The sequence below is a fragment of the Xiphophorus maculatus genome, chromosome 24 (assembly GCF_002775205.1).
Source record: "Xiphophorus maculatus strain JP 163 A chromosome 24, X_maculatus-5.0-male, whole genome shotgun sequence".
Lineage (NCBI taxonomy): Eukaryota > Metazoa > Chordata > Actinopteri > Cyprinodontiformes > Poeciliidae > Xiphophorus > Xiphophorus maculatus.
The window spans coordinates 13,254,429-13,282,164 of record NC_036466.1 but is presented as its reverse complement, the minus strand read 5'-3'; the positions used below and the strand labels follow the sequence as shown (position 1 = coordinate 13,282,164).

The window sequence follows — 27,736 nt, the reverse complement described above, 5'->3', positions numbered from 1 at the left end:
TCATTCTTGGAACATATAAAGTTGTGAACTTGAGGTTTTCTCTATATTCATATCCTCCCAAACTCTGTCAGTAAATCAGTTTTAATATTTCCTGGTAATAATTTGTTTCTAACTTTATTCATAAACTGTGCAGTTTGAAACTCTACCAAATCTGGGAGTTTCAGGAAATCAGAATCTATGAATAAATTGTTGGTCTGACAATAAAAATCAACCTTGTGAAATATTCCAGTGGCTCTTTTCTGTAATGTGCAAAATGGTTGAAGTGAAGTTTTGTAATGTTGCCCCAAACGTCACACAGTAACTTAGATATGGCAAAATAAGAGAACAGTAAAGAATGAAGGAGTTTAGAAATGTTCTAGCATTAGAGAGAACTGCAATACTTCTAGTTATTTTAGATTGAACATATTTATTATCAGGTTTCCAACAGATCTTATTATGAATCAATATTATAAAAACTGAGTTTCAGTCACTCTCTACAGTCACTTTATCAATTATTATTTGTAAATCACCTTTTATAATCCACAAATAACATAAACTTGGTTTTATCTACATTTAGTGATAATTTATTAATATTAAACCACTTTTTCAATTTACATAACTCTAAATTCATTTCTATCAGAAGCTGCTGTAAATTTTCACCTATATAAAAAATGTTTGTATCGTCTGCAAATAAAACAAAATGAAGTGTTTTGGAAACCTTTTCTATATCATTTATGTATAAAATAAACAGCTTTGGCCCCAACACTGAGCCCTGAGGAACACCACAAACAATGTCCAGGCATGAGGACTGGAAATCACCCAGTTGCACAGATTGTTGCCTGTTGCTGTAATAACTTTCCATCCAGTGTAAAACTCCTCTTAGACCTTAGAGCTGGAGTTTATTGATGAATATTTCATGATCAATTGTATCAAATGCTTTTGAAGTCAATAAATCCCCATCAGCAGGTTTCTTTGTATCTAATGCTCTGGTCACCTCTTCTATTAAATGAAGATCTGCCATCGCTGTGGATCTTTGGGACCTAAATCCAGACTGACTCTCACTGAGTCGTTGCTGTTTATTAATAAATCTTTACAATCTAGCAACTAATATTTTCTCCAACATTGGAGGATTGTGGAAGTAAAGAAACTGTAATTTGTGAAATGATGTTTATTCCCAGATTTTATAGTGGGATGACTTTTGCCATTTTCATTTTTTGTGGAAATTTACCAGTTTGAATTGATAAATTATAAATATATGTTAACAGCTGAATAATTTCCACAATCAAACTCTTTATTATTATCATGTCAATACCATCGCAGTCAGCTGAGCTTTTATTTCTACATTTATTTATATATCTATCATTTCTTTTCCTTCCTCTGCTGTGACAAACATGGAATCTGGATTTCTACTAACTAATGTGTCTGCAGGATTTCCTCAGCCAGTTTAGGCCCCACATTTACTAAATATTTATTAAAATTATCAACTGTCTCTTCTGTGCTATTAAGGTTTTTATCAATATTTATAAGTGTTGAGGAAAGCTAGTAAGCCTGGAGATTATCCTAATAACACTGTTTATAGATTCCTTTAATATTATTTTATTTCTATCCAACTGTTTGCTATAATAATCTTGTTTTGCTATCAGTAAAATAACAGTAAATTTATTATTATATTTATTTTCAGCATCCATTGATCTTTGCTTTATGATTCTCTGTATAGTTTGTTCTTTTTTACAGACATTTTCAGTCCCTTAGTGATACATGGAGTTTATGAATATTTATTTTTATGAATAAACTTTGTACTGGGACAGTTTTTATCATAAAATGATTTAAAAATATTCAGAAAATGATCATATGCTTTATCCATGTCCTTTTCTTTCAATACTGACTCCCAGTTTAGTTTAGATAATTTATCTTTAAATGATTTTATAGATTCTTCAGTCCTTAATCTGTTAGAAATTAGATTACTCTTATCTTTCATTAGTTTTCACAAACAACAAAATCAGGTAAATGATCACTAATATCAATAACTAATAATCCACTTATTGAATTGTTATGTATTAAATATCTGATCTATTAATGTAGCTGTTAGACGTGATTCTGCTGGTAATTTGAGGGAAAAAGCTCAGACTGCATATAGTATTAATAAAGGTTAAACTGAAATATGGACAAATAAACAATAAAACTGTAGAAAATTAATTTAACTGAATGTAAAAGAAACTTGATGAACTGATTCTAACATCTGATCCAGTCAAACTGGTTTAAAGAGTCCAAACCAGCAGAACCAGAACATTTGATCCAAACAGAAACTCAAAGTTTTCTACCAGCCTGGATGAGGTGAAGATATTTCTGCTGCTTCCTGATAATCAGCTTTTTGTTCATCAGTAAAAACATTTTAAAATCGAAAAACTGAAAAACAAAGTTCAATAATCTCAAAGTCAGAAATAAGAAAATAATTCATTTATAAGGTAAAATGTTTTAGAGATTTTATTCTGACTTTTAAACAGATCGTTTTAAAATAAAATATATTAAATTAACTTATTAATTAAGCTAATGATTGAAGAATCAATGAATGATTTTATTGGATAAATAAAGAAAACAAACCTCAGTTTCTTCACTTTACTGACTGAACTCTCCAGGATCTCAACCAGAGGCTTCAGATCAGAGTCTCCACCTCCATGTATGAAGATCTGATTTATTTCCAGTTCAGTCAGATCTGGGTTGGACTTCAGAGCCGAGGCCAAAACTTCACATTCAGCCTTTCGGAGCGAACAGCCACCAAGTCTGTGATTAGAGAAGAAATAAATTCAGTTCTAATGAAATCAATCTGGATCATAAACAGACTAAAATATGATAACAGTGATGTCATCATCTGATCAACATCTGATCTTCAATTTACTGAGTTTGACCCCACAGAGAATCTGTGCAGGTCCTGGTTAAAGTCCAGGTTCTGGTTCTGGTTCTGGTCCAGGCTTCATGTCCTCAGACCTTCAGCTGCAGTCAGATGTTGAAGATCTTCTATCATCTGTGAAGGAAAGTTCAGTTTTCTCTGCAGCATCTGATGGAGCTGCAGCATCAGAGCCTCAAAGGAGCTGAAGCAGCTGATGAAGAGGCTGACTGAGCTGATGAAGGAAACTACTGGAGATGATGGAGAGGAGGAGGAACTGCTCACAGCTCGGACTTGGACTAGACTGTTTGGCTCCTTGAGATCTTCCACCAAGCAGGAAGTGAGTTAGAAATGAAGTGAGCAGAGCAGGAAGTCCAGCCTGCTGTGGACCTCTGGCATCTCTGGGTTTGTTTAGCCAATATCTGCTGCAGCATCTAGAATCATCATCATCATTAATAATAGTAGTATATTCTATAGAACCATAGTTCCCAGCAGCAGGTTATTAAATGCTGCCACAGAGGAAACTGGGAGCAGACCAGTATCTTGCCTCTGCAGGAATCATCAGCCTGGGATCTGATCTCCTCAGAGATCTACCTGCTGTTAAATGCTGATTACCTGTCTCGCTAACAAACCAGCTGTTCTCTGACGCTGCGTCTTCCATATATGGGCAAGAGGAAGAGTGTGGAGGACATCACTTCCGGGACAAGATGCCCCGGCTACATTAGACCAGCGGTCCCCAACCTTTTTAGTAGCGCGGACCGGTCAGGCCTTCGTAATTTTGCTGCGGACCAGGGGGGTCGTAAGTATCGAGCCCGGTGCGCCGCGGTACTCCGATGCTGTTTTGTTACTCATTCTGCTGCAAGTTGGCTCAATTTTGACGTGCAAGACATAACCGGTAAAATCCGGTTTAGGATTTTCAAAATAAAAGATCCGGAAGTAGTTCATTATTTCTTGCGCGGCCCGGTACCTATTGGTCCACGGACCGGTGGTTGGGGACCACTGCCTTAGACCCTCCCCTTTTGTCATGTTGTCCTGCGGGAGAGGTGTGTGCTGCTTGTTTCATCTAAATCATCCAGTTTATTTATAGATTTATTAAGTTAATCTTTGTTACGTACTTCTGTTTTGTGTCGGACTTGGAGCGGGCAGCTTATAACACGGTTGTTTTCTGTTTGTTGTTCTCGTCAGAATAAATTGAGAAATCACTTTTTAAAGACAAACCGTGTCACGGCCTGATCACTTAAAACCAGCACAACGCAGAATGGATCCAGTTACATAGGTACAGTTAAAAATCTCAAGTTACCAAAACCTAAGCCACGTATCGCGACCAAAAGAGATTTAAAACACCAAATGAACAAGCTTTTGTTCATGACTTGTTACATTTTAACTGGAATAGGGTTTCTCTCCTTGATAACGTAGATCTTGCTTGGCAGTATTTTCATAAAGAGTTTTTAAGACTAATAAATAAACATGCTCCTAAACGTAAAATTAGGATGAAGGGGAGAAATAATCCTTGGTTTTCCTCAGAGATTGAGGTTCTGCTTAAACAAAGAGATGCAGCTTGAACAACAATACTGAGGAGAGCTGGCTTTGTTTTAGGAAACTGAGGAATAAATGCGCCTCATTAATTAAGAAAGCAAAGTCAGATTATTACCTAGCTGAGATGACAAAAATGTAAATGATCCAAAGAAATTTAGTAAAACAGTGAATCAGCTGCTGAGCCACTGAGGGACTTTCCAAAGTTTGTTTGGGGAAAAAGTAAAATGGTTTCTGATAAATTAGCAGTTTTAAATTATCTTAATGAGCTTTTTATCTCTGTAGGCTCTCTATTTAATGATTTAAATTCATTCGGCCAAATGTAAATACTGATGAGCTGTTTTTGAATAATGATTGTAATTCCACCACTTTTAACTTTTCCCCTATTTGTACAGCTGAGATTATTAGAGAATTAAAAACAGACAGCAGAAAATCAGCAGGGCCAGAAAACCTGGATCCTTTTTATCTAAAGTTGGCTGCAGAGTTTATAGCAGAGCCATTGTCTCATATTTTAATCTAATCTCTAACAAAATCCCTAGTGTCTGGAAATCAACATTTGTTTTGCCTCTATTTAAAGGTGGGAAATCGTCACAGGTAAACAATTACAGACCAATTTATAAACTATGAATCCTAGAAAAAATCTTTTAAAAATTAGTTTCAGATCAATTGAAGGTTTTTTCAGATTCAAATTGTGTTTTACAAAATGTACAGTCTGGTTTTATAAAGAAACATAGCACTGTTACTGCCACTTTAAAGGTTTGTAATGATCTTATCCAGGCTCTTGATAATAAAAACATTGTGTTGCTTTATTTATTGATCGATCAAAGGCATTTGACAGTAAATCAGGCTTTTAATTGAGATTCTACACAGGATTGGCTCTAGCATCAAGCCACCATGTTGGTATCTGACTATCTGTCAAACAGAACCCAGAGAGTTCAACTGGCTTCACTTCTTCTATCCTTACTATTATAAATGGTGTACCACAGGGCTCAGTTCTGGGTCCACTTTTATTCTCTATTTATATAAATAACTTATGTGACCCTAACCCTAAGACAAAAGCAAAAGTTTTTTTAACACTCTAGAAAACTACCAGAAATCCCTCTATTGCTGACCACTGCTGCTGGAGCACAAACTGAGTTTGTCTGTAATTATAAATATCTTGGTTTTATTCCAGATAAAGAGCTTTCTTTTAAAATCACATAACAAATTTGTTATGAACATTGAAAATAAAGATTGGGTTTTATTACCAAAATGGATCTTGTTTCTCTCAAAGCTAGAAGTAAATTGGTAGCAGCAACTTTCCTGCCTCTCCTGGATTATGGAGAAGTTTTATATATAAATGCTTCGACCTTAAATCACTGAATATTGTGTATCATTGAGCTTTAAGGTTCCTAACCAGTAACAGACGTTTTACTCATCATTGTGAGTTTATGCAGAAGCTGATTGGCTCCTTTATGGAGAAACTTAGTTTAGTTTAGTTTAGTTTAGTTTATTTCAGACAAACCTTTCACCGACAGTGTAAACGACACAAAGTACATAATATATTTCTTTTAAAAAGAAAAAAAAAAAACAAACAAAAAAAAACACATCACATCGGTGATTATAAGTCTGAAAAGGAGTATGCTGAAGTATAACTTATGTAGTCATACCCCTTTTCCAGCTGTAAAATCACCTGATGATCCTGATCTATAAATCTCTACTCGGCTCGGCTCCAGCATACTTTAGCTCTCTCTTACATAGATCTGTTATTTCCTATTCTTTACACTCTAATAACATTTTTCTTTTGCATTTTCCACGTGTTTGAACTGAAAAGGGGAAGCAAACATTCAGTGTTTTGGCTCCTTCAGCCTCAATCAGCTCCAGTCTGAACTCAAGTTATCAGAACTGATTTCAATGGATTTATTTCTTCTTAAAAACAGGCAACAAGATCCTATTAACCAGTGTCACTGCTTTTAAATAGTTTTATATTGTTTTACACTTGTGCTTATGTAGGCCTGTCGCGATAAACGATAAATCGATTAATCGTACAATAAATTAAAGCTATCGACTTTAATTATCGGCATTATCGTCTCTTCCGACCTTTTTCTCTTTCAGCTAATGCCACTGAATGAAAAAAGGCTAAACTCCGGTGCTCTCCACCAGTGTTGGGTAGTAACGGATTACATGTAACGACGTTACGTAATTTAATTACAAAAAATGAGTAACTCTAATTCGTTACAGTTACAATGAGAAAATATGTAATTCAGTTACAGTTACTTCCGAAAATATTAAGAATTACAAATTTAGTTACATTTAAAAAAAAATATGAACAAAAACCTTTGCGAAATATGTAATGATATTTTTATTGCTTTGCGCCCTATATCGCCGTTTCCCGCTACGGCTCCTTGTCTCTATCATATTTGCCAGCCGCAATGCCACTGATGGTCCGTCCTGTGCTGGTGGAGCCTCCTGGAGGAACAGCAAGCGAGCGGACGGTTCCATTTCAGCTCAAGCAGCGCATCAAAAATGACAGCCTTCCAGCACTGGAAATATAAGGAGCATTTCATTTACATATGTGAAAATGGCTCAAATTTAACCGTGCAGTGCAAGAAGAGTTTGCCGGCTATCAAGAACTTGTCCACGTCGAAGCAATCTATGTCAAACCTGAGGAAACATTTAGAGGTAAGTGCAACTCACTGATAGACGAAGCGTATTGTTTTACGAATATTTGACTGTTTGGTGTTGATGCATGACAAACGTTGGAATCTATTCTTTCCCATGAGACATTGTATGCAATGTGCTAGTGTTATGGTTTTCATGATGAACATAAAGTAAACTAGAAAATTCCTGAAGAAATGTAACTGGGCCCTGCCAAAGTGTGCCCGTCGGTTTGGGCCCAGCGTTCTGATGCTAAAAATTAGCATAAATGCTAAGCTAAGTGGAATTTTATAACTTGCTTCGCAAGTCAGTCACTACTCTCCTTATGCATTGCTATGGGCAGGCCCCAATTAATGCTACTTTGAACATATAATTATTAATTATAGTATATTTTTCTTCTATCTTTTTTTCTCTCTCTCTTTTCAGAGGAAGCATCCAGGCGTTCTTCTGAAAGGCACGTTTAGTCCATCTGATACTCGGGAAGTATCCACAGTGTCCACAGTTGTTTTGCTTGTCTAACACAGTGATAGTGTGATTTTGGAAAACTATTGTTTTTCCCGTTTTGATTTTGAATGATATGTTGCAAACACTTCTATTTTTGTCAACATTCCATTGACTGTTAAATGTTCAATGACTAACTTGACTACCCATCGTCCATCTTAATTCTTGATGCACTGTATTATGCCGTGTTTAATTTTACAAGCAAGGGTGTGCAAAGAAAAAATCAAGAAAAATAAAATGTGATGTAAAAGTCTTACTTTGCTTATTTATTACTAAACTAGAGCACTTCATTGTCATTGCACATGTATGAAGTAATGAAATGCAGTTTGGCATCTAATCAAGTGCAACGTGTGCAGATTGTACAGCATGCAGTATTTAGAGATAAAATGCAGTTATTCACAGCTAGGGTAAGGAAAGATGGTTGATAGATATGTGCAGCAGAATAAATAAATTACCCCTAGGGAAATGCATGTATGTGCAGAGCCACTGTAGATAGGGCTATACAGGTGCGAATTGAAGAGGAACACTGTACAAATGTTGGGATGGTACAGTAAGGTATGGATAGAGGGGAAGGAAAGACTGGTCTTTGGGAAGAGTTCAATAAGGTGACCGCTGTAGGAAAGAAGTGGTTTCTGAACCTGCTTGTGTTAGTCTGCAAACTGCGTAAATGGTAGAGCCTGGGGGAGGAGCAGAAAAGAGTATGGCCTGATGAGAGGAGTCTGAGAAAATCTTTAATGCCTGGTGCTGGCATCTCTTCTTGTGGACCTCCTGTGATTGCCTGTCAGCAATTCCCTCTCAGCTTAGTGCTCTTTTAAGGTTCCCACTCAGTTCTCAAAAATTAAATGTTGAACATGGGTCAATACTCATTAAAACCTCAAAGTAATCAAAAGTAATTAGTTACATTACTTTTTAAAAGTAATCGAAAAAGTTACACTACAATTACATTTTAAACAAGGTAACTTGTAACTGTAACGGATTACATTTTTAAAGTAACTTACCCAACACTGCTCTCCACTGACCCTCCCTTCCTCATACTTAGTGTAAAGCCCAGCGCAGACTACACGATCTTATTGTCGGCCCATTTTTAAAACCTGACAGATCACACATTAGCCGACAGAAATCCTAGGTATAACGGTTCGATCGGGCTCGGTCCTGCCATGTGGTGTCCAACAATGGGCACAACATAATGGCTACAAGTTCAGTGAACTAATTTTAAAACCAGGCATTAATCAATGCTTTACTACAGTCTACCTGCAATGCATGTGGCTAGTGTCAGCGTAAAGTCCTGCCTGAATGAAAATCATTAGAACCTATTTACGTCACGTTAACGAAGAACAGCTGAAAAGTTACCGGGTTTATCAACTGCGGTAGCAATTTCGCTCCAACTCCTCCTCTTGTCATTTCTATATTCTTTGCATGTTGAATAAACATTAATATTGTTTCCACATATCATCTCCGATGCTGGACTTCGGTTGCGCCGTTTCAGCTGTTTGGGATTCCCCTCCATAATTTACCCTCAGAAAACACTGAGGAGAATCGTAGCTTTCTGATTGGCTACCTGTCACATTCAACAGGTTGTGTTAAAGCTCCCAGTCGGGGAAAACCCCTGATTTAGATCGGAGCGGCAACGATGATCTACCGTAACAAACCACACAATCTTAGAAAGACCAACGTTTTAAGATTTTTGTAAGGGGAAAAATAGCAGCAAAAAATCATGTAGTGTGAACTATTGCATCAGGTAGTCGATGTGCCCATCTTCTCTATTTAAATCTAATTATTACTGAAGGGCAACATAATATACAGACTTCATAATCTGCACTCTTTTGGTTGAATGAAGTATTTATTTCCACTTTGGCTTTATGTTGTTTAGTTTTTTTTCAAGTGAGTTTTTTGTTAATGGAGACTGAGAATCCATTTTATTTTTGGTTGTTTTGTTTATTTTATTTATCAGTTCCAGTGTTAAATATTCTTTTGAAAATAAAGTGTATCTATCTTTGACAAGAAACCGCATGCATTATTACGTCATTTCCATTAAATCAGTGTAAAAAGATCTTCAAACAATATTATCGTTTATCGCAATAATTTTTGAGACAATTAATTGCTCAGCAAAATTTGCTATCGTGACAGGCCTACGCTTATGTATTAATTAGTTTTATTTTGTAACCAGGTTGCTGTGTATCGCAGACTTTCTGCCCAGGTTCCTCTTTAAAAACAGATCCAGATCTCATTGGGTTTACCTGCTTAAATAAAATACAGGACATTGAAATCTCAACCCATAATCAGAGCAGATGTTCAGTAAAACCAGCACTGCAGGGTCAGAGGTCAGAGGTCATCAGCTTCCATAAAGTGATTGACCAGAGTGTCACCGATCAAACATCCAGTTTACAGAGGTTCATTTCTTTTGACAGGTCGTCCAGGTCCAAGTTAAACAAGGCAGGTGGAAGAAGCGAACCCTGACGCTCAGCGTTACTCACAGCAAAGGAAGCAGAGAAGTTATTGATGTTAGAAATACAGAAATCAGTTCCCAACTTGGCTTTGACACCAAACTGATTGATCAGCTTCAACATGGATTCAATGTTTCAATGTTGTTTCACTGATATGGTGTTATCTGGGTAATCTCTCTTTACTCAGGACATTCAGCTCTTACTCTGGCTATGAATTCAATCTACAGAAAACAGCTTCTTTCATTAACTATCAACAATCACTAAGGATTCAGAAAATGTCCAGGTTTAATTGATATAAAAATCTATCAGATATTTGGGAGTTTAAATTCCTGCAGAGTTTTAAAAACCTTTTTGAATTCAATTCCACCCACTGACAGCAGAGATTAGAGCAGATCTACAGCATTGGTCATTATTACCCATAAATCCACATAATCAGATATAATAAAGATCAACCTTTTACCAAGGATTATTTATTTCAGGCTTTGCTTTACAGGAACCTGCCAAACTATTCAATGATTGGGACAAAATAAACACTAATTTTATCTGAGCTGAACAAAAAAGAGAGCAAAATTTCAGACACTAAAACTGTCAAAAGTAAAGGATGGATGGACTTTAAAACATTTAGAGGATTATTATAGAGCAGCAGAGATGAGAGTGATAATTGGTTGGTTTATCCCAACATGTGGAGCTAAATGAAACCAGAAAACTCTCCGTGAGTTTTTTTTATTTTGACTGAGTCCAAAACCTCCTAAAAACTACTCTGGGATTTTTTGATTTTTGGGAACTTATTATGTTGCCAGAGTAGCTTTAACAATTACTAGCAGCACAAAGAAAGCTGTAACTCACAAGTGGTTGATGTGGAACCACCATCATCTTTGGACTGGAAGGAAATAATTAAGGAAATTCATCCAATGGAGAGACTGACTTTCATTAAGACTTTCTGCTGATAAATAAAAAATATTGGAAGAAATGAAACGTCCACCTGAACCTGGCACAAAATGTAGGATCAATGTAATTATCTCTTTTTTATTGTGAATGTTCTCACTTTGGGTTTTACCCTTTTTTATTATTTAATTCTCTTTGTTCAACAAGATACTTTGCAGGTTTTGTTAGTGGAAATCTGAATGTTCAATGTATTTATATCTCTAAAACTGCAAAAATAACAAAATATAAAGTAAAATAAAGTCCAGAGGATGAAGGAAAAAGTTAAAGACCAAAAACATCCAGAAGCAGAAGAAGAAGAAACAGGAGGACAATAGAGCTGAATCAGCATTCACACAATGAAAACATCTGGACTCACCGAGCCTTTCTGCAGTTCCTCACAGCTGGAAGCAGTCTCAGTCGTCCTTTATCTGATGTGTTGTACTTCTCCAGGTCCAACTCATCCAGAACCTCTGACATCTGCAGCATGAAGGCCAGAGCTGAACAGTCAGTCACTGAGAGCTCCTTCCCTGAATCCAGCAGCCGTTGGATCTCCTGATAAAATGAGACGTCGTTCATCTCCACCAGACAGTAGAAGATGTTGATGCTTCTGTCAGGAGAGATATATTTAGTGTTCATCTTCTTCAGGTTGGTGATGATTCTCTGGATGGTTTCTGGACTGTTCTCTGTCTGACCCAGCAGGCCTCCTAAGATGCTCTGGTTGGACTCCACAGTGAGACCATGAAGGAAGCGGACAAACAGGTCCAGGTGGCCATTTTCACTGCTGAGGGATTTCTCCATGACTTTCTTCATGAACTCATCTAGAGATGTTTCTCTGTATTCTTCTCCCAGAAACGTCTTGATCACCTCTGACTTCCTGCTGGTGAAACAGTGGAGCATGTAGACTGCAGCCAGAAACTCCTGGATGCTCAGATGAACAAAAGAGTAGACGGAGATGTCGAGCGTCCCTCTCTCTCTTTTAAACATTTCAGTGAACACTCCTGAGAACAACGCAGCATCTTTGATGTTGATGCCGCACTGTTTGAGCTCTTTGTCATAGAAGATCAGGTTTCCCTTCAGCAGCTGCTCAAAAGCCAGTTTTCCTAGAGACTCAATCAGCTTCCTGTTCTCTGGATCTTCTTCAGCTTTTCCAAAATACTTTTCCTCCTTGATTTTGAGTTGAACCAGCAGGAACTCTATGTACATCTCAGTCAGAGTCTTTGGCAGTTTTTCTCCCTCTCTGGTCTTCATCACATCCTCCAGAACTTTAGCAGTGATCCAGCAGAAAACTGGGATGTGACACATGATGTGGAGAGTTTTTGATTTCTGGATGTGGGAGATGATCCTGCTGGCCTTCTCTTCATCATCTCTGAATCTCTTCCTGAAGTACTCCTCCTTCTGGGGGTCAGTGAACCCTGTGACCTCTGTTGCCATGCCGACACACTGAGCAGGGATCTGATTGGCTGCTGCAGGTCGTGTGGTTATCCAGAGGAGAGCAGAGGGAAGCAGTTTCCCCCTGATGAGGTTTGTCACCAGAACATCCACTGAGCTGGACTCTGTAACATCAGTCAGGATCGGATTGTTGTTGAAATCCAGAGTAAATCGACTTTCATCCAGACCATCAAAGATGAACAGAACCTGAAATGTTTCAAAGCTGCTGATTTCTTTGGTTTTAGAAAATAATTTATGAATCAGTCCTAATAAGCTGAACTTTTCTTCTTTCAACATATTCAGCTCTCTGAAAGTGAATGGAAATATGAAATCAATGTTCTGGTTGGTTTTGCCTTCAGCCCAGTCCAGAGTGAACTTCTGTGTTAACAGTGTTTTATCAATGCCAGCCACTCCCATGGTCATCACTGTTCTGATTGGTTCATCTCTTCCAGGTGGGACTTTAAAGAGGTCTTCTCTTCTGATTGTTTCTTGATTCCTGGATGCTGTTTCAATGTGTCTGACCTCATGTTCCTGGTTGACCTCTCTAGTTAACCCCTCTGTGATGTGGAGCTCTGTGTAGATCTGGTTCAGAACGGTTTGATTTCCAGGTTCAGCGACGCCTTCAGAGAGACTCTGGAACTTCTTCTTCAGAGACGCTTTAAGGTCAGGCTGATACAGACCAACAATATCTGAAGAGAGAGAGAAAGAAAAAAGAATAATAATGGGTATTTTTCCTTTCGAACCTACATAAAAGAAAGAACCACAGACAACGTATATGAATTTCATATCAAGCTTTGGCAAAAGGAGAAGTCTCTGTCAACTGCTCCTCCGAGCCGTTCACAGAGCGTTCTGATCTGCTTCCGCATGAGCTCCTGTTTTTATTGTCAAAGAAAAACAGGCAAGGGGGCAGTCAGGAAAAACAACAGAGGTCGTAAAACTTCTAACCCAAACAACTAACAACCCAGTTCCAGATGTGATATCTGATCAAAGGTCTGAACCCGGTTCAAATCTCGGTCAGTACTGTCAATAAAACAAAATACGACTGCTCACAGGTAGTTACTAAATTAGGAGGTTTTCTTGTAAAAGGATTTAAGGTCTGAGAAACTCAGTGTTAACTATTTCTCATGAAATTGAACAGACAGTAGTGACCTCCAGGTCAGTTAAGGAAGAGAACACTTTAAACAGAAAATCACAATGATCTATAGGCTGAATGTGAACTAAAGTAATAATAAAATGATAATACCAAAAAATCTCTAACAATAATAAAAAACAATTTGCAATATTCTAAGTATTTGTGTGTAAAATTCTAAGAAGGAAACAAAATTCAATATTCACAGAAAACTATTTTCTACCAAGTTGTCCAAACAAGAAAGTCATATTTCCTCCCTCCTCACCGTCTGAAGTTGGAATAACATTTTAAATGAATAAATATCAGTCTTCAGCTCACTGAGGTGACTGTTAAAAGAAAAAAGTAAATCAATAAATAAAAAGCTCAAACCTGATAAAAACTCTGTATGGTAAAAACTAAAAACCAGGTTTTTGCTGCATAGAAATGATTAGAATCAGTTTTGCTCATTAAAACTCTTTCATGTTTTTCTCTGGTTGAAGGTTTCAGTTAATCTGACATGTTTCCCACAGAGCGACCTCTGACCTTCAGAGATTTATCAAAGCGTTTAATTTGAAATGGGATTCTATCTAGCAGTGTCTGCAATCTGGAAACAAAGAGCCAAACTTTCCACTTTATTAGGAACACCTGTCCAGTTACCAGTTAATGGTTGGAGGTGATATAAAGGCAGGATCCAAGATTAGCTTTAACAACCTTTATCTGAGAAACATTTATTTTAGTTTAGTCACTTGGAAGTCAGCATGCTGTTTGTGCTGCAATGCATTCTGGGTAGATGACGTAGACTAGGTGCTAGGAACAAACTCTTTCCAGCTACATCAGTGATTTTTGCACAGAGTGACATTCATCCCTTTTATTTTGAAATTGGTTGAAATGGAATAAAATCCAGAAAAGACAAGTGGAAATGAGGATGAGGAGGACCAAAGGAATGAAGAGGAGAGAAACTTTGTTGTTTTGCTACTGCTTGGAAATGACAAACTGAAAGGAGAGTTTATGCTTCAAACAGCTCCAGTTTCTAACTCAAGCTGTTGGCTGTTAGCATCTGATCAAAACATTTCTGAAATATATTAGAATGGTGAGTTACAAAGACTGAAAATGATTCATTGTACATTATATCTGTGAAGTCAAATCAGAAAAAGAAAAAAAAAAGACATGTGCTCACTGTGTTCCACACGGACCTAAAAGAGGGACGGACAATGAACGAAAAAAAAGGCGGAAAAGAAAGCCAAACAAAGAGGATTGGAGTTTGGGGACGCTTCATCAGAGATCCTGGAATTTGTGCAGATCTGGACGAATCTGTAAACGAGCGGAGAGGCAGAAGCTGTATTATTATGAGATCGGACTGCAAAGTTACTCACGTTCCTCCAGCTTTTATTAACGCCTATTAACCGCAGCGTCTGAACTGAAGCGGTGGATTGTGGTGGTGAAGTCTGGAACTGATTGTTGTGTTATTGGGTGTTAAATTTAACAATTAATCAATTTAGTATTAGATTAAGAATAACTTTGAAGCTATTTATATTTATAAAATAAATATTTATAACTAATATTGAAAGGTGGATATTTGTATATTTAAATAAATGAAAATATTATGTAATTGTAAATGTTAATGTGAAATGTACTTTAAAAGATGTTCTGACAATGGGCTAAAGTATTTTTGAAACCAATAGATAACAAATTTATAGCGATGAATGAAGCATATTTTGGTTAATTAACTTGGGAAAATAATTATAGAAATTAAAAATATTATTGTGTTAGCCATTTTCAGAGCATTAATTTAATGGAGCAAGAATGTTTTAAGAAATGTTTTGAAGAATCTGTTATTGATTAAAGTTATCACTAATCAGTAAAAGTACTCAGGTGAGTCTGATATGTGGGACTATAATGATTTTTCTAAACTTGATTTTTGTTTTGATTTACATCCATTTAAAACGATTTTGAATAAAACTTTAAATTTTACGACAAGTAAAAGACCTAGAAAAAATTGGTATATTTTGAAAATGTCTGGATTTGTTAAGTTATACATTGACATTATAATTTCTCCAGGTTTATCTCTTTTGAATTTTGTTTAAGGAACGCATGTAGAATGTTTTAGACAAATAACCAGTAAGATCTAGTTTGTTCTATAAAAGTAATTTAAACTGGACTGTTTAATTCACACTGATATTCATTGTTTTGATGGTAAATGTAAGCTTTACAACTACATTTTTAAGCTTTTGTTATTGTTTTGTTTCGTTTGTTTAATCCTATTTTTACAAGATTGGTTTAAGAAAAGATCTGCATTTGTTTAACATTCTGGCAAAACGTTACTTTGGAAACATGTCTTTTGAAGCAAATGATTACAAGGTTTTGGTGTTTTCCATCGGTTGGAGGTCTGGTATATATAATTGAAACGTAGATTGAATGGATCACATCCACCGTTTAATGAGCAGAACTGGACAAAGTAGGAGATAAGGCTTCACGTGATGAGTTGCTCATGGCTTTCTACACACAGACTGGCCTGGAGTTCCGAGCTCCAGGCAGGACTCTGGTCTCTGCAACACAAGCTGTTGTCATTCGAGGAGGAGTGTGACTGCTTGGAGAAGCGGTTTCACATTTATTTCGACGATAGCAGCCACAGAGCCACGAGCGTTGGAGAATTCACTCGGACACACAGTGAATTGAAGATATTTGTGATGATTACACAAAGGAATGATGCCTTTGGAAAATCTGAACTCTGTTTTGTCATTACAGCTTTGCAGCTGTTTTCCTGGTGCCCTGCGGATGTGGTCTCATTCAAAGTCTGCGTTCTTTGATAAAAGATTAAAGTAATTCCCCTGATGGAAAATGACAAAGCAAATTTATTTTTTAGGTGAAACCATCGTTTGATTATGCTGACATTAATGAAGATGATATTAAAGAATGTTGTAATTGTATTTCTGATGCTAATGAAACTCATGTTGAAACAAAATGTCTGTTTTGAAAAACCTGACAGGTCATTTCACAAGATCTAGTTTCCTCACGAGGAGATTTCATCTCCTCCTTAAAACTCACTGTTATATTTGCATAATAATCCAATTTTCAGTGGGCAACGGACGCTAAGGTGGAAACCTGAGGTTTCCAACCGAGGAGGATCAGGCTGCAAGAGGATCTTCATTAACTTTTTATTGCGTGTTTTAGTTCGTTGCGAACTCTGAAAAGGACTTTCGTTTCGTTTTTTGCGCGCATTTTTTGAACATTTCCTGACGAAGACTTCATATTTTGTTTTTTGAGAGACTGTCGACGGACATTGAAAAAAAAAAAGAAAAAAGAAAAAAGACGAGTAGCAGATTGCAATTTTGTGTTTCTCATTTTTGATAGATTGTGATTTTGTGGTGATTGTTGTCTTTTAAGTTGCAGAGTGTTTCTCAGTGATTTTTTATGTGTATCTTTGTTTTATTGTTCACTGTTATCCTTTGCTGTATTTTCTACAGCTAAATACCACAAAATGCCCAGTAAAACTACCATAAGACATCTTTACAAGTAGTTACTGTAATTTGCATTGCATTATGGGTATAGTACATAGTATTACAGTAACTTACTGTATGTTTTGAATTTGCAGTAATTTACTGTTTACACATTACAGTAGTGGTACTGTACTTATAATATACAGTAAGAATTATATTTGATTCCCAACGGTCATCATACACTGTTAGCCTTTGCTGTATTTTTTACAGTTAAATACCACAAAATGCCCAGTAAAACTACCATAAATAGGGTGACCATATATATATATTTTCAGTTGGGAAAACCAGGACACGTTGTAGCGAGGGGGGGCGGGGGGTCTGAAAGCGGGGAAACTCTTTTGTAAATAGTAGGTAAACATACATTTGCGCTTTCCTATGTTGTTTTCGTACTGACAGCCACGCTATCTATCTTCTGATTAAGAACAGGGCTGCCCGCACTGACGCGGCTCAGGGATTACGTCACACGCAGGGCCGTGCGCAGTGTCCTAGTGCCTGTAAATATAATGGTCCAATGAAGGTAATTTAAAAAACAGGACATTTCCTCACTTTCTAAAAAAAAAAACCCGGGACGCCCGGGACAGGACGTGAAATACGGACATGTCCCGGGAAATACGTACGTTTGGTCACCATACCATAAGACATCTTTACAAGTAGTTATTGTAGTTTGCATTGCATTATGGGTATAGTACATAGTATTACAGTAACTTACTGTATGTTTTGAAGTTGCAGTAATTTACTGTTTACACATTACAGTAGTGGTACTGTACTTATAATATACAGTAAGAATTATATTTGATTTTCAACGGTCATCATAGCTGCTTCATCGTGGTTCCCTGTTTCTGTATTTTTACTCCTTTAGTGGTTAACATATTTTTAAGGCAGAAAGAGAGCATGTACTTTTGTTTTTTTCACATCCTAGCTAATATTAACATGCAGTTTATCTAGCTACGTCATCAAGCGTGGCTTCGCTTCCGACTGTTTTCTGATGACGTTTGTTTTAAACTCCGAAGCTTTTTCTCTCCAAGTGCAAGTGCAGCTCTGTCTCCGTGCTGTGGGCTCACACTGCTTCAGCTCTTCAAGACAGGTAAAAAACCACTTCTTAGAAAACTGTTTGAAGCCAAAACCTAGTCTGGAAATGTACATTTTAGATGGAGTTAACGTAACTTATAGCATCATGCTATAACTTAGCATTATAGCATGAGCTGGTTTGTGCTGGTTAGCCTGGTAAAATAACGTTATCTTTACGTTACTAACTCTGGTGTTTTATATAACTGGCATATTGCAACGTTATAAGTTACGTGTCTGTAAATGAGGTGAAAGAAAGGAAAATATGATGTTGTTATTTTTTGAGCTGGTTCGGAATTAACGTTAGCTAAGGTGCTAATTTTACCGTTGAAGGTTTTAGCTTGACTTTTGCCGCTTAATCTTCCTCGGGCGGCTTTAGGTTGAGATGAGCTCAGTGCTGAGTGTCTGTTAGCATTGTTGCTACATCCTTTGTCGAACAATATAACCTTAACTGATAATTGATCCCCCCCTTCTCTTTTTTTTTACATCTAATGACTGTTCATTTGTTTAAACCATGATCTTGCAAATGTTAAAAGTGCAGATTAGCTACGTAGGTCAGCAAGGATGAATTTCTAACATTGCTCTTTTTTTTTCTTTTCTTCAGATGATTTTTGTTTTAACTCCCAAGCTTTTTCCCTCCAAGTGGCTGTGCAGTTCTGTCCTGCTGACTGCTAACATAGCTTCATCTCTTCAAAAGACAAGACAACAGGTAAAAAGACAGCTCTTCAAACATATTTGAAGCCACAAAATAGTCTGGAAATGTAGAGGAGCAGCTAACCTAATCTATAACTTTGAGCTTGCTACAGCTGGTTAGCCTGCAAAAGTACCATTACATCTCCAACATAGTGTATAAGAGTCTGTAAATGAGGACAAAGGTGAAAAAAATTAAAGTAGTTTCTGTTATTTTTTGAGTTTGTTCAGCCACAGTGGCAGGTGGACAAAAAAGTTAATTTCCAACCCTGGTTACATATAAGGACTGTTCACATGTTTAAACCATGCTCCTGCAAATTTAAGGTTAAGTCAGTACTAACAGGTGCAACTATGTACAGGTGTAAATTCTGCAGCATTTGTACTTCAGAATTTACAGAATTTTGTAGTCATGTGAAGAAACATCAACACACAGCTAATTATCGGTTTGCATGTGGAATAGAGCAATGTCCTGCTTCCTTCAGAACATTTTCTGCATTCAGGTCCCACATGCACAGGAGTCACCGCCATAGCAGAAGTCAGACTGAACACTTGTGGAATGTAATGCTTTAAAAAATGCATTTAGCCCCACAAACTGTCATTCACATCCGCTGTTTCAGAGTGGTAGCAGGATGTAGGGGTAAAGTCTAGTCTAGTCTCCGGGATGAGGTTCTCAAAAACCTGTTGTAATCTGGGTGAACTGGCCCTTTAAATATAAATTACTACCAGTAATTCATATTTAAGAGAGTTTTCCTTTTATGTTTTAAAGGTATCTTCCACCAAGATGTCTGTTGAAATGGAAATGACCTTACCCACTACACCAAGGGTAATCATGCTTGGTAAGAGGAATATTTTCTATCACTATAATTTTTTCGTAGCAATGTATGTAATTGTTATGGTAGTCTGTACTTTTACTCACTAGCGTTAGCCTGACAAGGGTTTGTCTATTTTAGGAAATAGCTCGATGTCTGCAACCCGGTGGATGGTCAGTATGGAGGAGAAGGTTTTTTTCCAGCCTGAGCAACTACATGACTTTGCCAGCGTCCTTGCTGTCTTTTTTGGGTCATATTATGTCTTCAATCTGGAGTATCAGGAGTCAGCATCCACCACGCTGGAGATGATACAATGGCAAGTACTCTACACCAAGCCATTTATGAATTAAATTTAATGACAGTTTGACTGATGATGAAGAACCATAGCTGATTGCTGTATTGTACGTCTTCATTAAAAAATACAATTAATATATTTTATTTCTGTTAAAAGATTCTTTGTGAGGATCAATCCAGATGTTGGTACCAAATGCACAGCCAAAGTCGGTACAAGCCGCAAGACGGGAAGTCTTGTCAAGAGGAAAGTAGTCAGTGTCAACTCCCAGATCACCACCTTCTTCCAACAACTTGCTGAATTTGAATGGAGGACTTCCAACTAGGTAAGTATTTTACCAAATGTAAATGTTTATTATTTTGTTGTCTTTTCCTCCTATCTTGCATGCTCTGACTTTACTTTAGCCTTTTTAATATGATTTTAATGATTATTTATAAATGGCATGTGATTCCTACACAATAGCCCTTTAGAGTAGCCTGCATCTTTTCTGTGTCCGTGGTAAAAAGTGGATGTCGCTGCATCTCTTAATAAATCACAGAAATGTATAAGTGTGTAGTCGTTTAAGTGTGGTGTATTTTTATACTATGCAGTTTTCAGTTTATTAGGCACACCTTTGCAGTAATCCGTCAGCACCAACAAAATGACTAAAAAGATTGTTGTACTTCATTGTCCCCTTGGGGACATTTGTAGTACGCAATCTTTTGAATTACTGAAGACTGACTGACTGCTTTTGCCATAAACAATCCAAAAACCTGAAGTGAAGCCAGTCCTGCTCATTCTTTATGCAGCTTTTATTATCACTTCAGTCCAATTGATTTTTTTTAAACAAATTATCAACTTAATGCTGCTTTATGACAAAGATTTTATGCATGTGAACATTGTCACTTCAGCTTAATTTGTCAACTTCCTGTCGATTTGAAAATGTAGATAACTTCCTGACCATCTCATGACCTCCCACATTGTCTGTCTTATTCTTTACAGTTCAGCTTCCACAAGATGGATCCCACTGATTTTGTTTGACGAATAGAATAAAAGTTCTTCTGATGTAGGAAATGTGTTCTATGGTTTTGTTGTTTTACAGCACATTATATTGTATTGTGACATTGTTTTTTATGACATTGCGAATATGTAAATGGATTTTATTTCTACAAATCTGCTGAAAATAAATACCTGTTATTCACAGTACTTGGACTAAAATTTCTTTTATGAAATTTTTCGGTTTATGGTAAAATATTCTTATCTTAAAGAAATGTAAACTTTAATTTACAGTAAAACTCTGACATTATGTTGTGAAACAAGTTTACAGTAGACCAGCTTTACTATAAAATACAATTACTGTATTATACTAGAAACTACATTTACAGTAATGCAGTTATAACTGTAAAGCACACTCGCAGTAAAAATTAACTGTGAAATATCATAACAGTAAAGGTACTGTAGAATGGTAATTACAGTAACTTACTGGCAACACTGTTGCCAGTAAGGGTACTGTTGCCTTACTGGCAACAGTGTTGCCAGTAAGAGTACTGTAGAATGGTAATTACAGTAACTTACTGGCAACACTGTTGCCAGTAAGGGTACTGTTGCCTTACTGGCAACAGTGTTGCCAGTAAGAGTACTGTAGAATGGTAATTACAGTAACTTACTGGCAACAGTGTTGCCAGTAAGAGTACTGTAGAATGGTAATTACAGTAACTTACTGGCAACACTGTTGCCAGTAAGGGTACTGTAGAATGGTAATAGACCCTTTTCACAGTGACGTCAGACAATGGCCGCCATAACTCAAAACTGGGTATCTTTACTTCCGGTGTGATTTTGCCTTGGGAACCAAGCTGAAAACTTCCCGCATTCTCATAATCTTAAGGATATAATAAAAGGTAAGTTTAATAATAACAGCATTTAAGTGTTAGATAGCTGTTACTAATCATTGTAAATTCACCATTCTCTATCTGTGTATAAAATAAACAGCCTCCGATCGGAGAGTAAACCACCTAGCAGCAGCTTTAGCCACATTTAGGAAAAATATACTCTCTGTCAGCGCTGTAACGTTTAGAGGTTCACTCTCTGTATTTTATAAAACGGTGTTTACGTGCTAGATAACCGTTATCAGTCATTGTCAATTTACCATTCTCCAACTGTATTCAAAGGAACCAGCCTCTGATCATGAGTAAACCAGCTAGCAGCAGCTTTAGCCACAGTTAGGAAACATATACACCGCCGCCTGTCAGTGATGTAACGTTTAGAGGTTCATTTACCGGTGAATCATTATTTTTTATAAGTTTAGAAAAAACAAGACAAAAGCCACAAATAACAGTTGGGCTTGACGATATTTCTGTTTTTCCAGCAACAAAATGCGCATCTCCATGCACTGTTCATGTTTCTGTCACTGCTAACTGTCACAGAGTCTCTCCCAAAGACGCAAAGAAGGAATAAAAATAAATACACAAGAAAATATTAATGTGCAATGATTTGGATAAATAACTTTAATCTGATTACTGGATTTGAAATACGAACTCGTTAGATTATTCGTTACCGAAAAAGTGGTCCGATTAAAGGCATTACAAAGCAGCGGCGGCACCGGACATCTCTGCTTATAACAAACAAATCCCTATTTTATGGGATGAGTGGCAACTCCAGTCTATAATTTAATAATCTGATCAAGATTAGAGCCTAAAACGTTATAGTTCAAAAACAGTAAAAAGTTCTGGTTAAGGAACAGTTATGTCACGTAGTTAGCTAGCTAACAAAATTCACTAATGCTAAGCTAACGGTTACGCAAAACAAAAATACCTACCTTCATAGTCAAACAGGTATTGTTCGGTGAAGAATTTGTAGCCTTTGTCTAATTTAGATTTTTTTGTCAGAGAGAACTGGTTTGCAAATCGTGATATATCTTCAAATCTTATTTTAGGCAAATGTTTTAGAGACTGTGTAAACTCCATGCTCCGGTGATCTGTCTGATCAACATATGCTGTCAGATTTATACATCTCTCTCTCTCTCTCTCTCTCTCTCTCTCTCTCTCTCTCTCTCTCTCTATATATATATATATATATATATATATATATATATATATATATGAAATAGACAACTTTATCATTACTTACTATGTACACCGGAACTAAGGATACACAGCTTCGAGCCAAAACGGAAGTTGTGTGACGTCATGTGAAAAGGGTCTATTACAGTAACTTGCTGGCAACAGTGTTGCCAGTAAGTTACTGTAAAATTACAATAAAAGGTCTAACAGTGTTTGCTTTTTATACCTTGTGTTTGGTTGGTATTGTGATAATTGTGTTTTATGATTTTATATTTTTGTAAGGATAAGTCTTTTTTTTTACCCTTGGGTTTTGTTTAAAAAGGGGGACTGTATATAATTAGGGTACGTCACTCTTTTGTTTTTTTTATTTTTTGTTTTTTTTTGTTTGTTTTTTTTATTAGTTTAATACATAGTTTTGGGTCTGTATTAGAAGGTTTAATCAATTTTTATTGAGGTATTTTGATGAAGACCTCAAAAGGAGGACTGTTAAGGAAAAATGATTATTTTTAGTGCTTAATACAGTTAATCTTACGACATGCAATACTCTTATTTGGAACAGTTTTCTGTTGAGCATTTGGGAGCCGAATAGCAGGCATTCAGACAAGCAGGGGCCCCCCGCTGTCACACAGAGCAATAAAGGTAACATTCCGATGGGGCAGAAGTAAGGGAGTTTGGGGGAAGAGACTTCAGAGGTATCTGCGAAATCTCATTTCAGGACTTTTGGCGCCAGGGATCCGCCCGTACCAGACAGGGATTAGCGCTAAGTGGTCCGCCCTTTTACTTAGACAAAAACCAGACACCTTTGCCATAAATGAGGGGAGTTCCAAGTTTCTCTGAGTGCCTAAGGGAGTTTCCAGTTGGTCAGCAGGAGGAACGCCTTGGCTGCATAAATTAAATAGGGAAACACCTCTTTGGTATAAGATGACGTGTAAGGAGAAAAAATACAGGGAGCGGCCACCATTTTTGCCTTTTTTGCATCGGCTCTCTCTCTCCAAAGACGTCTTTGCTTTTTGTTTGTCTTTGTTTTATGTTTGTCTGTCTTCCCCTTGTCTGTCTTTATTTTTATGAAAAATGCATATCTCTGTTCCTCTGCAGCTTTGTTAATTGATTCATGCGTTGCTTTGTATGGGATTAAACTCTGTGATCTGTGACGTCAACGCGCAGTGTCGTGGTTTCACTTTCTCCAGCCGCAGCACCGTCCGCTAAGGATTCCCAGGACTTTAAGGGAGAAAGAGCCAAACGTTTTGTCCAAAGTTAATGTTAAATTATTCTTCCTTAATAATTGTCACTTGTAACCTTGTTAAATTACTAAGTCATAATTAGTCATAATGAAGTTGTATTAATATTACTAGTAGATTTTACGTTGTGGTTAAAGTACACATACTTATGCTCTCCTGCAGGAGCCTGAACTTCCACACTCTTAATTTCTTTTTGTTGTTTTTGTACACATCCAACCCTTTTTCGGTTGTGTTTGTTGCCGCTTTTTACAGTGGCTAGGGACTTAAACCCACTACCTTGCATTATGTTAGCAATTCACATTTTTAATTGTGTTTTCTGCGTTTTGATCCTTCTGTTCCCCGAGGATCCTTTTGCATCTAAAAAAGCAGAGCATTTGAATCTTAGTTTTGACAATATTGTACAGCAAAGCCTTACTATTTTTAGTTTATTGCATCATCTTGGTGTTCAGCGTCCATGTTACTCAAGTTTGGTTCCATTCATCAAATGGCCGTCTCTGCCTCCAACACAATACTATCACATATATATTTTTAAATTAGCTCAGTTATGAGTACACTAACGGTAATAAGTTATAATGTGAAGGGTTTGCATAGTCCAATCAAAAGAAAAAAAGTATTGCTGCAACTCAGACAATCAAAATGTCAAGTAGCACTTGTTAAGAAAAAATGATTAATTTTAGTGCTTAATACAGTTTTCTGTTGAGCATTTGGGAATTCAGCTGAATAAGCAGGCATCAGACAAAGCAGGGCCCTTTTCCTCCCCCGCTGACATACAAGGCAATAAAATTTACATTCCGAGGGGGGAAGAGACTTTTTGGCGCCAGGGATCTGCCCGTATCAGACAGAGATGAGCACGAAGTGGTCCGCCCTTTTGCTTAGACAAAAACCAGACACCTTTGCCATAAATGAGGGGAGTGTCCAAGTTTCTCTGAGGGCTGAGGGAGTTTCTAATTGGTCAAAGAACGGAACGCCTTGACTGCATATATTAAATAGGGAAACACCTCTTTACTTTAAGATTCCGTGTTAGGAAAAAATCCAGAGAGAGAGACAGCGGCCGCTATTTTTTCGCCTTTTTTGTCTTTGTTTTATGTTTGTCTGTCTTCCCCTTGTGTGTCTTTATTTTTACGAGAAAAATGTATATCTCTGTTCCTCTGCAGCTTTGTTGTTCATTGCTTTGTATGAGATTAAACTCTGTGATCTGTGACGTCAACACGCTTTGTTGTTTCGTTTTAGCAGCACGCCGTCGCTGCACGTCGCCCACGGAGAACGTCACTCGCCGAGGACTCGGAAGATTAAAAGAGGAAAAAGCCAAACGTTTTGTCCAAAGCTAGCATTAAATTATCCTCTTTTTTTAATACACTGCTACAAGAAACACACCTATCAGATGTAGAACATACAAAATTAAATAAGTCTTGGGCTGATAAAGTTTACTATTCGTCACATTGCTCTGGTAGGAAAGGGGGTGTTGCTATATTAATACATAGGCAAATTAACTTTACTGAAACGTTAGTACATGAGGACAAGGAGGGTAGATTTATATTGGTAAATGGGATAATTGATGGAACATCAGTGTCCTTTGTAAATGTCTATGCCCCTAATGAAGATGTACCAGGGTTTATTAAGTCAGTTTTCAATATGATTGCAGAATACAGCTCTGGTCTACTGATTATGGGGGGGGATTTTAACTGTGCAATGTCAAATATAGATAGGCACCCAGCCTCTCATTTTAAGATGGGTAAAATGTTTAAAAGTATGTCTGTGGAAACTGGATTAGTGGATGTATGGCGATCCAAATTCCCAAAGGACAGAAATTTCACATTTTACTCAAACCGACATGCATCTTACTCATGAATAGATTACTTTTTTACTGCCAAGGCCGAGCTACACAGAATTGAGGATATCACAATATTGCCCATCACAATATCTGACCACGCACCTGTTACTCTGAAGTGGAATATAGGATTGACACCATCATTTAAGCCAGTGTTTGTCAACCTTTTTTGAGCCAAGGTACATTGTTTTCATTGAAAAAATTACAAGGCACACCACCAACCAAAATGTAAACAAATGATACTCTATCGCCACCTATATTAAATATATAGTCATTTTTCTTTTCATAAACTTTTCCATCACTGTCATCACAGTCTTGCTAGATACAATGCTCTCACCGCTACCTGTCACATTCACACATCACTAATTCTCTTGTTTTAACGTACAATGCTATGTACCTACTGCCATCTAGTGGTAAGGAAATTACATGATTATGCCGCTAGTCACTACTACAGCACACACACTCGAAGATAGCATATTATTTGCAGATAATTAATTTGTTTTCAAAAAATCTTTTTTAGACCATGGTGAAATTTCCACGGCACACCTGACGATCACTCACGGCACACTAGTGTGCCGCGGCACAGTGGTTGAAAAACACTGATTTAAGCAATGGAGACTTAATGCCTCCCTTCTTAATGACAGAATTTGTTGATTTTGTTCAATCAGTCCTTAAAAATTATTTGGACATAAACAATACCCCTGAAACATCTCCTATTATGTTGTGGGACTGTGCAAAGGCCTATTTAAGAGGTAGCATCATCTCCTACACGACAGCAAAAAAAAGACAAAAGGCAGCCAAACAGAAATATTTAGAAGATAGAATTCAGAAACTGGATCTTCAACATAAAAAGACCAGAGCATCCAGGATTCTGAATGATTTAAATACAGTACAGACCAAAAGTTTGGACACACCTTTCAATGGGTTTTCTTTATTTTTCATGACTATTTATAAGGCAATAAATCCCACTTATTAACCTGACAGGGCACACCTCTGAAGTGAAAACCATTTCAGGTGACTAAATCTTGAAGCTCATCAAGAAAATGCAGAGTGTGTGCAAAGCAGTAATCACAGCAAAAGGTTGCTACTTTGAAGAAACTAGAATATAAGGGGTATTTTCAGTTGTTTTACACTTTTTTGTTTAGTGCATATTTCCACATGTGTTATTCATAGTTTTGATGCCTTCAGTGTGAATCTACAATGTCAATAGTCATGAAAATAAAGAAAACTCATTGAATTAAAAGGTGTGTCCAAACTTTTGGTGTGTACTGTACATCATGCAGAAAGCTCCAAGATTTACTTTCAGAAAAGATAGAAGGTAACCTTCGTTTTGCCAAGCAACAGTATTATGAAAATGGAAATAGAGCGAGCAAACTTTTGGCCTTCTGACTTAAAAAACAACAGTCTTCAAATGTAGTTCAAAAGCTGAAATCGGGCAATAAATCCATCTTAAAACCAAAAGATATCGCTGAAACATTTGCAGAATTTTACAAGGTTTTATACCGAGACACTGACACTTGGGGTGATGAGAGTAAAATAGGAGACTACTTACAAAATATAAATATTTCTGAATTATCCGATATTGTAGCTAAACAATTAGATAAGCCAATTCAAGAAGAAGAAATTAAAAATGTTGTCTCATCCCTTAAAAATAATAAGAGTCCTGGTCCCGATGGTTTCATAAATGAATTCTATAAATGTTTCATAGACATCGTTACTCCACTTTTATTGGAAGCATACCACTTTTCTTTAGAAACTAAAACAATGGCGCCATCCTGGTCTGATGCCACAATAGTTGTTTTGCATAAAGAAGGTAAGGATCCCACTGACTTTGGGTCATA

At 36.9% G+C, this 27,736-nt stretch overlaps 1 protein-coding gene across 5 annotated transcripts in view; it reads right to left on the bottom strand.

The window, feature by feature from the left end:
• The window catches only part of LOC111607622 (NACHT, LRR and PYD domains-containing protein 3-like), a 392,536-nt gene that overhangs the window by 34,072 nt on the left and 330,728 nt on the right, over positions 1–27,736 (bottom strand). For 4 of the 5 annotated variants that reach the window (XM_023329654.1, XM_023329657.1, XM_023329656.1 and 1 more), the window contains exons 6-7: positions 11,279–13,019; positions 2,581–2,760 (exon numbers count right to left, since the gene is read on the bottom strand). The exons of the other annotated variant lie outside the window; for it this stretch is intronic. In XM_023329654.1, the coding sequence (XP_023185422.1) occupies positions 2,581–2,760; positions 11,279–13,019 (1,921 nt within the window). The remainder of the gene's footprint in view (positions 1–2,580; positions 2,761–11,278; positions 13,020–27,736) is intronic. 5 annotated transcript variants of the gene reach the window in all.